Genomic DNA, 15,471 nt, shown 5'->3' on the forward strand with positions numbered 1-15,471 from the left:
CACAGAAAGTACTGGAAAATGACTAGAAGTTATGACTACAGCGGTAAAATAGTTTTAAAATTAAACTTAAAAGCCATTTCTCTTATTAATAAGACTGATATGATAGAGGAATCCCCAATTCCTCATATTGATACTTGGGTGGGAAATATCAAACAAGAAGTCTGACATGTTGATGTTCACAAAAAAGAGAGAGAGGGATGCACAAAACAGAATCATTATCTTTCCCCTTTCTATTGGTGTCAATATATTAAGTATAATTGTAAACAAGTTCTATTTGTTGCTGGTTGACCTTATACTGTCAAAAATGCGAAAAAAATTTCTGTAGTTCACTCTGACTTTCGTTTCATGCCTTAAATATCCTACAAATATCTCCCACAGAGAACTCCCAGTTACATATATGCAACTTTTGTGTGTTTTCTACCTCAGTTTTAAGACCTCAGTATTCTGTCTTCAGCTCACATAGCAACATAACATGTGCGTCATATGCTGAGCCAACTGTACCAATCTAAGAATTTCTGTCCAAGAGATAGTAAACTATTTTTATTTTTGCTAGTCTAAAATTGTAACTTCAAAGAATTAAACAAAGTGTCATTGTAAAGCATCCTCTACTTTCTTAATATTTACACTTTTTTCTAACAGTTACTCATTTTCTTTCAAAACTACAGACATATTTTGTGATTTTTGTATCATATTTTTGTCATCTTATGCTAGTGAGTTGTATTGTTTGATAAACAACATTCTGTTGATGTGCTTTTTCGCTACATCCATTCCAGATGTTTGTACATGCAGAAACAGTTACTCAAAGAGCAATCTAAAAAATTATGGGAATCAGGAAAACTTGCACAGTGAGAACACACCTTCTTTTTACGTAATTGTTTTAAACTTTTTGTGGTAGGAGAAGATTTTAGGTGATGTTGTTTGAAGTTGGTACGTAATTTCCTTCATGCTGTTTTAACGCCACAGTTTCTTAATCAGAAAAAGAAACATGTAAAAATTAGAATCACATAAATGAGAATAAGGTATGAGATTGCTTGGATGTAGGTTTACGTGATTTATTTTCAGCTGTGCTGTGTAAGAAAGTACTAAGTTTACAACTGTCAGTCTTTACGGTACCTTGAATTTTTGGAATTACTTCCAGTGATAATATGTGGAATCGTTTATCACGTTGTGATACAACTTGTTACTTTATACAATCTGACGTACATTATCACACGTGTGTGTATAGCTGTTAATCAAATTTTTAGCCACTCATTTCTGTTACGAATTTCTTGCTCTCTCTTCTGTATTCTTTCATTACGATCTTTTCCAGCCCCAGACTTTGCAGATAGATCTGCGATTTTTGAATGTCTAGGGAAAACATTTTACCAGATATTGGACATCTTACAAAAAACCTAAGTCAAAACGATCACAGTTCTTATTCCGCTGAAACAGTACTGCGTCGATAGCAGGCCGTCTTCACATCGGTGCACTTATCACGTCTTCGGCTTGTGGTATTTCCCATTGTGACACTTATTATGGGTTGTTTCTTCTCCATTCTCGTACGAGCTGAGGGAAAAATGATTGTTTAAACGCCCCTGTGCGTGTTGTAGTTAGTCGACTCTTGTACTCATGATCCCTACTGGAGCGATGCGTAGGGGGTGCAGTGTATTCACAGAGTCATCACTTAAAATTGGTTTTTGATACAAGAAGGCGATCATGTGATAGTTAGCATCTACATTAAAGTGCTTCGCCTGCCTGTTTAGTTTTTCCAGCGTTTCTGCGATTTTCCCCATGTGTCAAATAGACGTGCTGCCCTTATACGTATACACCCAATGTCTCCCGTTACTCCTATTTGGTTCGGGTCGCACGCACTTGAGCAATAATCGAGGATGGGTCGTATACTGACTGCATTTTCCTAGTATCCTACTAGTGAACAAAAGACAGCCTCATGGTATGCCTGCGACTGGGCCTATCTTATTGTTCGGTTTCATATCGATAAAGTTGTTGCACACAGGTATTTACATAAGTTCACTGATTCATTGAGAATGTAGGCATTGAATGCCATGTTGTTTAATTTTGTGAAGTGCTAAATATCACATTTATGAATATTTAAACCATGCCGGCAGTCTTTGGACTACTCTGAAATCTTGTCAAGCCAGGTTCAGACATCCCTCGGCTCAAGATTCCTCACAAACACCAGTCAACGAACTGCCCAGCAAATGTCAGGACAGCTCTGATTTCATTAAGGGTTTTGACAAGTTCAAGAGTCGTTGGACTAAAATTGTTTGTATACAGCACTGAAATGCCTTCAGTAATTATAAAGCAACTGCAGACAATATGGCCAGCAGTTAGAAAAAAAGAGTAAACATTCTCTCTTAAAAGTCGACCAACATACATCAGAAAGTCCTATGTATGTGTGTCATTTGTGTTAACTCTCGTATGTATGACTGATACGTGTTCTTGCAGTGTGATTTACTGTTTGTGTTGAAATAGAATGAAAGGTAGATGAAGTCACTGGGAAAGAAAGTAAGTCGGTTCCAATGGTTAAAATAGAATAAAATTGAGCAGTGTCTGTTGTATCACTCTTCAGTATTACTTGCCCGTAAAATCCTGCATACGTGCACAGCTGATGTCTGAACGTAAACTAATCTAAAATACTAATCAGAAGTCGCTACAGAACCAGTACTGTGCAACAGATAGTCATTTTTTTACGTAGCACAAACTCTATGCTTAACGTCTTGGTGATTTTGTCTGCTTGCAAACTGAGAAACAGCTGGTCACGTTAGTTCAGTTCAGTGCAGTTTTTTGCATGGTGCTTCAATTACATTTACAACAATTCGTCATGATGCAGAACCTGTCCTTAGAGTCATAAATAGTGTGCATTTTTTCTGTGAAAACATGACTAAATGCTGGTCATTTTCCAAACTGGTTTTTGTGTTATTATCCTAATCTACAACAAAATTTTTGGAACCATGGCTCTTGATATTTGAATACTAAAGTACAGACACCAAAATGATGTAGAACGTCCTCATGTCAGTTGTGCATACTGTTACATTGTGCTTTTTCCAATCATTTCACTTTAACTCTACAGCTGAACTCCGATGACGAATAAAGGAAAAACGTACGACAAGACAGCGTCTTCCGCTTTGAAAAATATGCTCTACATGTACCACATGTGAAGGTGAACAATACCTGAAGCGTATTTCGTATTGTGTCGATGTTAAGTTTACACCAAACGTTTGTCCTATGTGTGAAAGACAATTGAACATACAGCAATAAAATTCCTACCACAATTAAGTGCCCACTGAGATTTATCTGAACCTAAAACACGTTCTTTAAGCGCTATTTTTCAAATTTTTTAGAAAACGAAACTGTCCAAAATTTCGCACATTTTTCTTCATTTTCAATTGTATTTCGAGGAAATATCACAAACTTTCACATTACTTGAGGTTCCAGTGGTGAAAATGGTTGTTATCTACATGAATACTCAATGTCATTTAATTATCTTGAATAGTACTTCAGAAAAATTACTTTTAGTAAAAGATATTGTAGCTGGGAAACCACTTTTGAAGGAAAAGACATCAGTTTGAACATGTACATATTCATGATTAAAAACAGCCTGATGGATATATTTTGTTTTCTTCTGACTCTGGCGTGTCCTCCAGCTTTCTTTTTCAACATATAGCTAACCATCTTGCATTTTTGCCATTACTTTCACAGGTCTTTCAGCATCTTGCACTCTACACTTGTCACAATGGCAAAGACCTGAGACCATGTTCTCCCCAGAAATAATTCCTAATTTTTATAACATCTAACTCTTGGATATATTTACACAATTTTAAGTGGGATCAGCATCATGGACATAACAATAAGGAATCCTTGAGCTCCAAAGTTACAGGCCCAACCAAAAATCCATAAATCTTAAGGCCCTGTCAGAACGATTTTGCTATGAAATATCCAGGCTACAAAGTTAAGAGAAATGTACATTAAATTTTAAAAAACCAATAGAAAATTCATACCTCTTTTTTCAGTGAAACGTTACCAACAAATACTAGGCATCAAAAAACTCCAGATTCCACTCAGTGCAAAATTTATTTCCCTACACATAGTAAAACTACACAGAACACACCCCACCAAAGAATCTATAGATATAAATAAATATAACGGAATAGTAATTCCATCGTACAACTACAGTACACAGAAGAAGACCCTCACCCAACTCTGCAGCACAAGAAACAATTTCACATTCGATGCCAAAATGTTCAAACAGAATGTAGGCCTAGCAATCGTACTTTCACATCATATCGGGGCATGACAGAAATACACATGATTTTAAATAAAAGTTTTTCAGGAATATATTTTAAAGAGTATATAAAAAAATCACAAACATTTAAATTTCCTCAAAAAAAATCCATTTTTTGAACCATTGCCTCATATTGGTTCCCTAAACTGTTTCAAGCAAATGTTCATCTTATTGTTAAATAACATCCCATGTATGACTCTCGTGGATCTGCTGGCTATGATCGTATGTTGCACGGTATTGTTCTTCTAGGTACTTGTCGTTCTGCAGTCTTAAAAGATTCGTTAACCTTCGGACACCGATTGTAGACAAAAACAGAATTTAACACATGACGCTCATGGGATGCTGAACAGACACTACATAATTTGTAATCATTTTTATCCTGCTTCCACCTTTCGAACCTCCATTCAGCTTACTGATTTCTAAAATCACCGACGATTCAAAATGCTGCAGCGGCTAACGCAAAATTTATAATGAACGGTGACTGAATCACTGGCAGAAAGGGGAGTAACGTCATGCTTAACATCAAGTTTGGAGACGACACGGTAGTGATAAAAGAGAAAGAATTCAGATACTGCGCATATGTAATTACACAGGATGGTTGCCCGAAGTACGGTATCACAAGTTGATTTTTACACACGAAGAAACGTTGACAACACGTATCAGATACTGACATGGATACCAGGAAGACGTTGGTGACAGTATAACTATGTAGCGTATGGGATTAAGATGAAAAAAAATTTAGAGAAGGAAAATCTCGTCTATAAAAATCAACATATATTCCGCAAAAATTGATCTTGCGATACTCAGCTCTCTTTGTTCCAAAGTGAGACCCAAGGTGCCGTATATAAAAGCACCCAGCTTGATAGCGTGTTCCTCGCATTGCGCAAGTTATTCGGTGCAGGTCCGCGTAGTCGTTTACTGAAGAAAACAGGAGCTTAACGAGTATCAGACCCGATTTGAGACTGGATTCAGGACTTCTTAACGCAACACGTCGTTCATAACGGAACAAAATCGAGAGACGTAAAGGTAACATCGGGAACACAACAAGTAAATGTTACAGGACCGCTACTGTTTACAATTTAGTCATTGTAATGATGTATTAGACGACGTTGGAGGCTCCGTCAGGCTATTAGTACGACCCTGTTGTCTGTGGAAAGATTACAACGCCAGAGGACTGTAGTGAAATTCTGCAAGGACCTGCAGAGGATCGATGATTCGTGCAGTGTCTGCCAGTTGACGGTGAACGTAAAAGAGTGTGCTGTACATAAATAGGTGAATAGATACACTACTGTTCGATTACATAACTGGAGACAAATCAGAGGAAGCAGTAACTACTATGAGTTACCTATTAATAACCGTGCCGAACGACCTGAAGTGGAATGACCAAATAAAACAAATTCGGGGAAAAGAGTTGTTGGCTCATATCAGGTGAGAGTATCTTAAATGTAATTCATTTACGAAAGAAGTGCCTTTCGGAAGATTGATTCAACTGATTCTTCCGATTCTTGAGTATTATTCATCGGTTTGAGACCTGTACCAGGTAGGATTAATAGAAGAGACAACGAAGATCCAACGAAGAGCGGCGTGCATGGTCGCGTGATCGTCACACAGATGCTCAACAAAATATGTATAGAGCGTATGTTCCAAGACGACTTGGGCGATATGTTACTTCCTCCCACAAATGTGCTGCAAAATGACCTCAGTGTGAAAATCAGATAAATTAAACCTCGCACGGAGTGTGATCACCAGTCATTCTCCCACTACGCCATTGGTGGATGGAACAGGAAACGTGGAAAGTAGTGGTACCAGAACTGTACTCCATCACACATCGTAAGGAGGCAAAATGTGGTTGTACAGGAGGGGCAGAGTAAAACAGGACCGAAAAAACATATCATGCACCTCAACATAGGTAGCTTGGGTGTAGTGATGTAAATTGTGTTGCCTATACCAAGGTGCATACAGTACACTGAGAAACAAAGTGAGAGGATCACTTTTTCAAAACCCCGTAACTGTCTGCCATTGCGACGCCTAACTTTGAAATTTGTCTCAATGACGTCTACAATCTTCCTCTGTAGTGATACAAAATCTTGGCGGTCTACAACTTGAGCCTCCGGCTTGGCGATGCTTTAAACACCAATTCAGCCGTGCTGGTCTAGCGCTTGCAAGTAGACAAACTTCAACTAACAGCGTCAAAGGGGTTTGCGAACCCTCAGGTGCTGCAGCAGCCTCGCGGCTGAACTGCTGTCGGGGCGTGGGTCCTTAAGCTGGTCAAGAAAGTTGCATGGGTCCCACCGAGGCTATTGTCAGACTAAGCGTTCTTAGAGGAATACTTTTCCATTTCATTTAGACACTGTCGAACCCTCTCGTGGCCACGCCACAGAAGGACATGAGGGATGATAAAACATAAAAACACGTTACTGCTTCGGATGACGTTCGAATTGCATCATATGGTTTCGAACGGTCCCTTGTGGTTCCATCCTGCATGGTACAGCTAAGAATGGAGTCACCTTGCACTCCAAAGGGGTGAGATCACGGTTAATGGGGTTGCACACTGCAATGTCCTTACAGTAAGGTTAGAACGTCCAGGACGTGACAGCAGAGAAAAAATTTGTCGTGTTGCTCAGCGCACTGTGAACTGTCCTTTCCGACCGCGAAATCTGTGGGAATCAGCGCTGCAAGGGAAGGGTGGCTTCATTGACGCCCTTTATGACGCTCCCTGAGGGCTTTTCGTATCGATTCCGAGCTGAGCTGTATCTCAAATGTTTTGCTCGACCACCTGTAAGAGAACAGCGTGATTTCAACGTTGGTTGTCGCGAGTTTGACTCGGCACGAATAATGGCATCCGCACGATTCAGCTTGTCTAGGGCAGTGGCTGTGACAGGACGCCCCAATCACGGCTGATGAGGGAGGGAGTCCTATTTCTGCATTTCCTGAGGCTGTAACTTTCTTTACCTACTGCCCAACTGTACTCCTGTCAACTGCAGCTTCGCCATACACTGCACACAAACGTTAATGGACGTTCACAACGGTTTCTTTTTCTGCACACAAGAATTCAATAACAGCACGCTGCTTGTAACTTGAGTGGTATGAGGACGCCATTTTAACGCTGTAGTACGGCTCTGCCTTCCGCCAGAACGGTTCACTGGCGCGCAGAACAAACATCAAATGTGAAGCACCAGCAAGGGCGTTTGTCTGTATATATTAATGGCTTTTTTTAAAAAATGTGGGACATTACTTATTGAACGACCCTCGTATATTGCCAAAAAAATATCACATGGACAAAACCAATATCGATTTAATATGTCGCGTAGCAGATTTCTATATATCGATACTTCGATATATTGTGTCCAGTAACCAAACCTTATAACGGAGAACGAAGTGGCTATACTTTCTCTCTTTAAAATACAGGGAATCTCAAGAGACATAGACGTCATAGTTCTCGAAGATCAGCGATAGTGGAAACAGTGAAAGCCAGTCATGAATCAGTTTTCAGCATGTCCTACAACGCTTTGAACTTGACAAACGTCGCTGCCCTCTGATTGTTCACACCCATTGAAAACGACCGTCGAAAAGAGATGGTAGCAGGAATACTGCAGCTGCGTGACGCTGAACCTGGTGATTTGTTTAGCCGCCTGACCACCATGAACGAGTGCTGGGAGTCCGAGAGATGAAGCGGAAAACCAAGCAGCGGAAGCACGTCCATTCACCATCGTAGAAAAAGGCTAAGACCCAACCATCACAAGGCAAGGAGATGTGGAGTGTTTTTTGGGACTCCCATGGTACTGTGCAAACAGATTCTAATCGTAAAGGACGTACTACCGAGATATCGTTACGAGGCCGAGCTGTCTAGTGAAGAAGCCGCGGGAAGCTATGCAAGGGAGTGTAATTTCTGCACGCCAGCAGGCCAGTGCATTCTGCACAGGACACCGTCTCACATGCTGCTCCTTTGGGCTATGCAATTTGTCTCCCTCCCACCCTCCCCATCGTATTGTTCTGGCGTGGCTTCAGCGACTAATTTCTCTTTTCTCGAATGGATGACACGTAATTTCAGAACGATGAAGGCGATTTTCGACGTGGAACATTTCTTGAACATCCATAATCGTTTGGAAAAATATATGCTATGAAGGGATGAATCTGTAGAGGAAGACTAACATGGTCACCAAATATCATGTTCACAATTTGCTGTTTTGGAGGCGCTAATTGAGGCTTTCTGACAACCATTTTTTATTCAAAACCCCCTTGTATATGAGTATTACGTTAACTATGAAGACCAAAAAATAAGCAATCAATTGTCGGTAGGTACCTTATGCTTCTAATGAGGTCTTGAATGGCTGGATGTTCATATGCAAGTTTACAATTTTTAAAATCTTTGCTATGTAAGGATGAAGCAAATTCTTTTATGATGTCCATATCGAGTAGACCAATGTTGTTCTCGATTGAAGAGGAAAGCTCCTTGAAACTGAACATGTCTGTGACGAGCGCAGCCGACCCCCTAATGCTGATGTCAGAGTAGTTGGTCAGCGCGACTTCCAGTGGGGCGTGACTCACGACAGTCAGGTGGTGGCCTCTGGCGGCCAACTCGCGCACCAACCGGCCCAGCGTGTTGAAGTGGCTGCCGCCAGGGAAGTGGAACGGTGCTAGGATGCGAGTTGCTCGGCCGGCACCCACTGCCAAGCACACTGTGAGTGCAAGAGGTTGTATGTGTACCTGTAACGTGTAGGATTCCGAAAATATAGTAGCAACAATGAAATAGAAACTTTCTGATGCTTACTTAGATCGTGACAAAAGGTACCCTACTGGAACCCTACTGGAACCTGGGGGTGGAGGCCTCAGCAACAATGTTTTCACAATGTTTTCGCAGGCTTTAGTGAAGGATGGGGTTTGCAGAGAGCAGAGGAAGAAAGATCAACCTACTGAAGCATAACACATCTATGGCGAGAGCGCTAGTGTGAGGACGCTAAAAATGTTCTTCCTTGTTTGGTATGGCATGACGCGAAAATCACTTTGTAATGGCTATGGTACTCAAACGACCTGTTTTTATAGCTGCCAACATTGGCAGCAGCCAGCAGGCAACTGTCAGTACTCTTAAAGCAACAATCAGTTTATATATAAGGAAATGACTGGACATGTAAGCGACCTGCACTGTAGACAGCATGATGATACAAAGTCTGTTGTAATTAGTAGATGGAGAGAACTCAGACAATGACCTCATGCCACAGGACAAACTCAGTTATTTCTGCTGTCACATGTTGCTACACTAACTTTCACTGAAAGGTCAGTAAATTCGAAATTTGAAAACACTGATCCTTCTGCTCTCTACTTAGGAGGAATACGAAATCAGAACTCCACTATAGAATTAGAAAACACATTTGTGAATTTGCTGATGGGGTCATTTGCATCAGTGGTGAGTGATATGGCATGCCGGTTCACCGACAATTTCCATGCATATGGAGTCTCCTTCGTGTTGTTTTGGTGCTGACAGAGTTCACGAGTGCGACATTCAGTTCTGCTGTGACTTTACCAGCTGTCATCTTCTTTACACTACTATCGTCTTCAATTACTGTCTTCCATGACGGCTCAACACACGCTTTTGTTTAACGTTGCGACTGAGCAGATGTTTCTCCTCTTTCTCATTATGTGGCATAAATATTAGATTCTGTATCTCTTGAACCAAACTCGTAGGCCTCTTTGGAAGCGCCCACTATAAAAGTACCAACACTCTCCCCACGTTCAAATCTATTTAGTCCAACTTAATGCACTAAACATACATTGAATCCTTTCAAGGCTAACATTTGCATTTATGTTCAAGCAAGTATTTATCACATTAATTCCATATTTTTGTCCAATGCCATGTACCCTAAGGGGAAATTATGTTTTAGGTACAAAGAAAAAAGATGGGATGTACAACCCAACTGGAACAAGGGAGCTTGTAAAGACACAACCAGAGTTTCAAGCATACAATAATAAATCACCGTTTCAAATATATGCATGTGTGCCCCACAGGGTGTGTTCACCCTACCGCACCCCAGGCGCATAATCAGCTATAAAAGACGTCTATTGTGGCCTGGACACGTCAGGGAACATTTAGCCTGTAACAAAAGTTATTCCCTGTGACGTGGTCTATCAACCATATACACATGTCGCAAAGACTTTGAAACGCCCTGTGTATTGACTATCAATACTTTTAAACCAATATGTATTGTACAGTAAATATTGATTGTGTGTAGGTCCCTTAAATGTGAAAATCCGTGTCATCATTTAAAGTGACGGATCCTGTGCAGAAGGCATGTTGTGTGCTAGAATTTAACAAATGTTGTTCTGTCATCATAACGCAAAGAAGGTTTTGTCAGTGATACAATCGAGCATATCCATTTATAGATGACGTAGGTAGTTAGACGAAACAGGACTTTCGTGCAAAGGAAAAAGTAGTGACTGGGGACGCGCATCAGCACCAAACGATGAAAGAATTCGCATTTATATTGGGCGTAGTCTATGGAAATCCAAATAGGAAGCAGACATGGAGCTACAAATGAAATTTATAATGATTTTGTGTGTTCTCAAAGCGAAGGTGAAAATGAAGGCGTACTTAACTCAAATTTGGCTCTTGGCGAGCAACATATCTAGACCTCATGGATTTCTTTTCACAAGCTCATAGGAAATACCTTGTGTACGCGCCTCTTTTACCAAGAATAAATACAGAATTCAGACTCGGTGACTTCACATATGCCCAAGAATGTATGACGTGAATTGGATTATAGCTTCGATGTTTCCCATGCGATGAAGAGAAGTCTTATGGGACACCATAAAGGTTGCAAAGCTTTTGTAACTGACTTTTAAATGCACTGTAATTCTTATTGATGCGTCGCTATATATGAAATAGTTATAGCCGATTGTGATCGGTATATTCGTTTTGAACTGCTTTGTAAATATATATTATACCTCACTGTGTTTTATACGCGTAAACGATGGCAGGTACTCGTAATTTACCAACTAGAATACCCTCTGCTTTAGAAGGCAACTAGACCCTTCAGTTGTCAAAAAACCAAAATTTTTTGTTTTCCTTTTTCAAACGTTAAATCCTTTAATGTCCCTGGATAAGGACAACAGATTTTAGAACTGTTTTCGTGATTTCAGTTCAAAATTCTGGGCAATAGGGTTAAAAAGGTAATCTGGGGCGGCTGTAATTATTTTACGTACATATTTTAACTCAGTTAGGTGTAGCTTATATTAGAAGAATGATAGTGATCCACTGCTCAAACCTATATCAAATAAATATACACCCACACACGCGTATATACACATAAACAGATGACACAAGTGTTCTGTATTGAAATCCGTTCTTCAGTTGTGAACATTTTTGTGTTCTTTCTCCTTATTTGTGCAAGACAGAGAATTATCTGTACGGAGGATAACAGATTAGATCCAATAAACGGTGGCGCGTTTCAGTATGAGTTCGTTTACAATGTGCAAGAGCCATAAGGAGATATACATCAAAGCCCAGTGGCAGACACTGCAACATAGACGAAGTACATCGCAGAGGAGTTGATTATTAAAACGTATGGGAGCATATGTTCCAGAAAGAGTCAGCCAAGATATTCCTTACTCCCACGCGAAACGACCAGATCGGTAAAATCAGATAAATTACAGCTAAACGGACGTTCTTTACAATCAAGGGTATCACAAGGGTACTCAGCCACTCGCCCTAACCTAGATGTTCAAAGTGTTACTTGTAGGAACTGGGATTCTAACCTAACCTGCTCTTAATAGGAAATCTGGAGATTGTGGTTAATTAGAAGGAAGATGTTACTTGTCCTATGCAGTGTATTGACTGACAGTAGGGTCAGAATGATAGGACAAGTGTTGACACATCTGGTACAACTTCCATGGTACTAGAGAGAGCCATTGAGGCCAAAGTCTGCATGGGGAGACACAAATTGGAATAGCAGCTTTTGCAATATAACCTTATTCAAATACGTACTGCTACATTCAGTTTCCATATATAGTTTAATTTTGATAGCAATAAAATTTCTGCGTGCAGTGAGATATCCGGAATATAAAATGGTGATAGTCACGATACTCTCTTCCCAGCTGAGGGCAACATTGTGTCATGAAGTCTAAGGCAGGGAAACTAGATATAAATTTATCTCTCACAAGATGGAACTGACCTACTGTTTCTTTATGACGCACAGTTGTAACTTTCTTAGAGGTTTATCCAGTCTTACGAGTTTTGTTTCATATATACACAGAAAAACATCTTCACAAAGTTTGCCAGTTTCGTAAGATTTATTTTCCAAATTTGCTTAAAATCCAAAGAAGTGTACAAAAATGGTTCAAATGGCTCTGAGCACTATGGGACGTAACATCAAAGATCATCAGTCCCCTAGAACTTAGAACTACTTAAACCTAACTAAACTAAGGACATCCACATGGTATGTGAAAAAAAAATGTCGTGACATTTAACACAGTATACTGAACGACAGGATGTTATATGTAGAAACAAAGCTATATCACGAAACAAAACTTTGTCTTTCTTACTAAAACTACCAAAAATTTTGCTAATTTCGTTACTGAGACTGACATGGTAGCGCAAAGTTACCCCTACAACTTACGGAAATAAACTGTTACTCTTCGCAATAGCTGACGAAAATTTTAGTAAAATTTAACTCTTATACACAGTGATCCGCACATATAACTTATTTATATCAATTTAAGTTCATTTATCCCTTTACTGGAAGCAAAAGAAAATTTCTAAGAAACCCAGAAACAAAATGGCGCTGTGACCAGTTCAAATGGCTCTGAGCACTATGGGACTTAACATCTGAGGTCATCAGTCCCCTAGAACGTAGAACTACTTAAACCTAACTAACCTAAGGACATCACACACATCCATGCCTGACTCAGGATTCGCACCTGCGACCGTAGCAGTCGCGCGGTTCCGGACTGAAGCGCATAGAACCACTCGGCCACAGCGGCCGGCCGTGACCAGTTCAGGCGGCTTCCATCTGTGCAATAACACACTTCAGCTGAGTTATCTGTTACATGTTATCCCTAGTTACACAATTGAAGAATAAAAAGCTACTGCGCGCTGTTCTCACAAAGTATTGCCTCAGTCACAAAGTTGACTAGTTTTCCGACACATTCGTGAATTGTGAAATGATGGTCATGAGTTACGTGTCTACTCTGGGGTAACCTCTACAGAATAATATGCTTCATACTTTCAGGAAATGGCACTACGTTGTAAATAGTGGATTAGTTTCACTTGGAGACAACTGTAGGGAAAATGATGTAAATACCGAACTGGAGTAATAAATAACAGTGGGAATTATTTCAGTCTTCCACCATGATTTGTGATATTTTAAATATCCTCGAAGTAGAAGCAAATAAACTGGTTGTAATAGTTACCTTCATGCTTGCCGCACAGTATTTCCTGCCTGCTGAAGATGAGGGCTGTCCGCCAGTGCGTAACTGGCCACGGATGCGGCTGTGGACGAGTTTTTAGTCGACAGGTTTTCTGCCTCCAAAATGCAATACGACCTTCCGGTGAAGAGTGGGAGAAGGCCCGTGCACTTCCTTCCCAGATAATAAACTTGTTAGAACAGCACATGTGTGTGTTCCTACATACTCGCTACTTAAGCTGTCAAGCAATGACATGTTAACCGCTGCTCTAAAATCCCAATTTTCCGTGATTATGAAAGTCTGTCCTGCTGTTCTTTCTCGTTTTGCGACTCTACAAGATATATCGCACACGTACGACCTTCAGTGGGTATCCGCGATGTGAATGTGTGTCGGAAAGCACTTGTCAGAAAGTATTGCCCAAATCTTTAGCCTTATAGCTCTATCGGACGCTTTTTTTAAAATCATTCTGTGCAACATATTTTCAAATTCCATTCTCGACGCTGCTTCATGATGTGTTACATCCCTTATATAGCGACAATACTTGAGGGATTTTTGTGAAATGAATTTTGCACTCATCGAAGAGATCTTCTGTCTTCTTTTATTCGCGCTACAATTATACAGGGTGTGTCATAATCAAAAGCGAATCTACAACTACTTATCTACTCCGCGAGCGACCATACGGTGCGTGACGGAGTGTATCTTCCACCACTGGTATTCATTCGCTCACCTGTTTCATTCGCAAGTGGAGTGACTGAAAAACGATCCTCTATACGCTTCCGTAAGAGCTCTGATCCAAACTTTCTCAATAGCGTTTCGCAAAAAGAATGTCTTCGTCTACCCTGCGGCTGTTCCCGTTTGAGTCCGAAGTATTTCCTTAATACTCATGTTTCGCAGATTCTAAGTCTTCCTTTAAACCGACATTGTGGGGATTCCAAAAACTCCAGACATACTCAAGAATGGGTCGCGCATGTGTTTTGCGCGCTGTCTCTTTTGGAGATGAACCTCAATCTCATCAAACAGAAATCGACCGTTCGGCTTCCCGTCTACCGTCCTTATGTGCTCGATCCATTTCGTGCCGTCTTTGAATGTTGTGCCTAGATATTTAATCAATGTGACTACACCAAGCAGCACGTCAGTAACACTGTAATGGAACTTCATGGGATTATTTTCCTTTCTCATCTGCAAACTTATATTTTTGTAATTTAGAGCAAGCTGCCGTTCGTTACACCCAACAGAAATTCTGTGCAAGTTACCGTGTGTGTTCCTACAGCTACTTCAAGACGACCCTGTTCCGTAAACCAGAGCGTCGCCGGCAAATAGTCGCGTACTGGCCTGTCGGTCAGATTGTTTTTGTGTGAAGGGGAAAAGAGCGGTCCACTCACGCCTCCCTGAGCCACTCCTCATATAGCTTTGCCTCCAATGAACTCTCGCTTTTCGGTACAATGTAATGCATTCTGTTGGAGACACATATCTGACAATCTATCCCGTATTCTCGGACATTCGTGAAGCCTGAAGTTTGGCATTGTGCCAAACATTTTTCGAAAATCTAAGAATATGGAATGTGCCTGTTGCCCTTCAGACACGATTCGCAGGATATCGTGCGAGAAAACAGCAAGCTGAGTTTCTCGCGAACAGTGTTTTCTAAACCTGTTCCGTTTTATGTGTCGAACGAAAATTTAACGTATTCGAACCTAGAATACACACAATAATTCTGCAGCAAACTGATATTAAGGATATTAGTTCACAGTGTGGTGGTTCTGTGTGTTACTAGGAAAATATATACTAACACGTTC

At 40.5% G+C, this 15,471-nt stretch overlaps 1 protein-coding gene across 1 annotated transcript in view; it reads right to left on the minus strand.

The window, feature by feature from the left end:
- The window catches only part of LOC126191087 (UDP-glucosyltransferase 2-like), a 113,493-nt gene extending 99,745 nt beyond the window's left edge, over positions 1–13,748 (minus strand). The window contains exon 1 of the mRNA XM_049931813.1: positions 13,685–13,748. Coding sequence (XP_049787770.1) covers positions 13,685–13,690 — 6 coding nt within the window. The 5' untranslated portion in view covers positions 13,691–13,748. The remainder of the gene's footprint in view (positions 1–13,684) is intronic.
- Positions 13,749–15,471: the final 1,723 nt, after the last annotated feature.

Source organism: Schistocerca cancellata, chromosome 6 (assembly GCF_023864275.1).
Source record: "Schistocerca cancellata isolate TAMUIC-IGC-003103 chromosome 6, iqSchCanc2.1, whole genome shotgun sequence".
Lineage (NCBI taxonomy): Eukaryota > Metazoa > Arthropoda > Insecta > Orthoptera > Acrididae > Schistocerca > Schistocerca cancellata.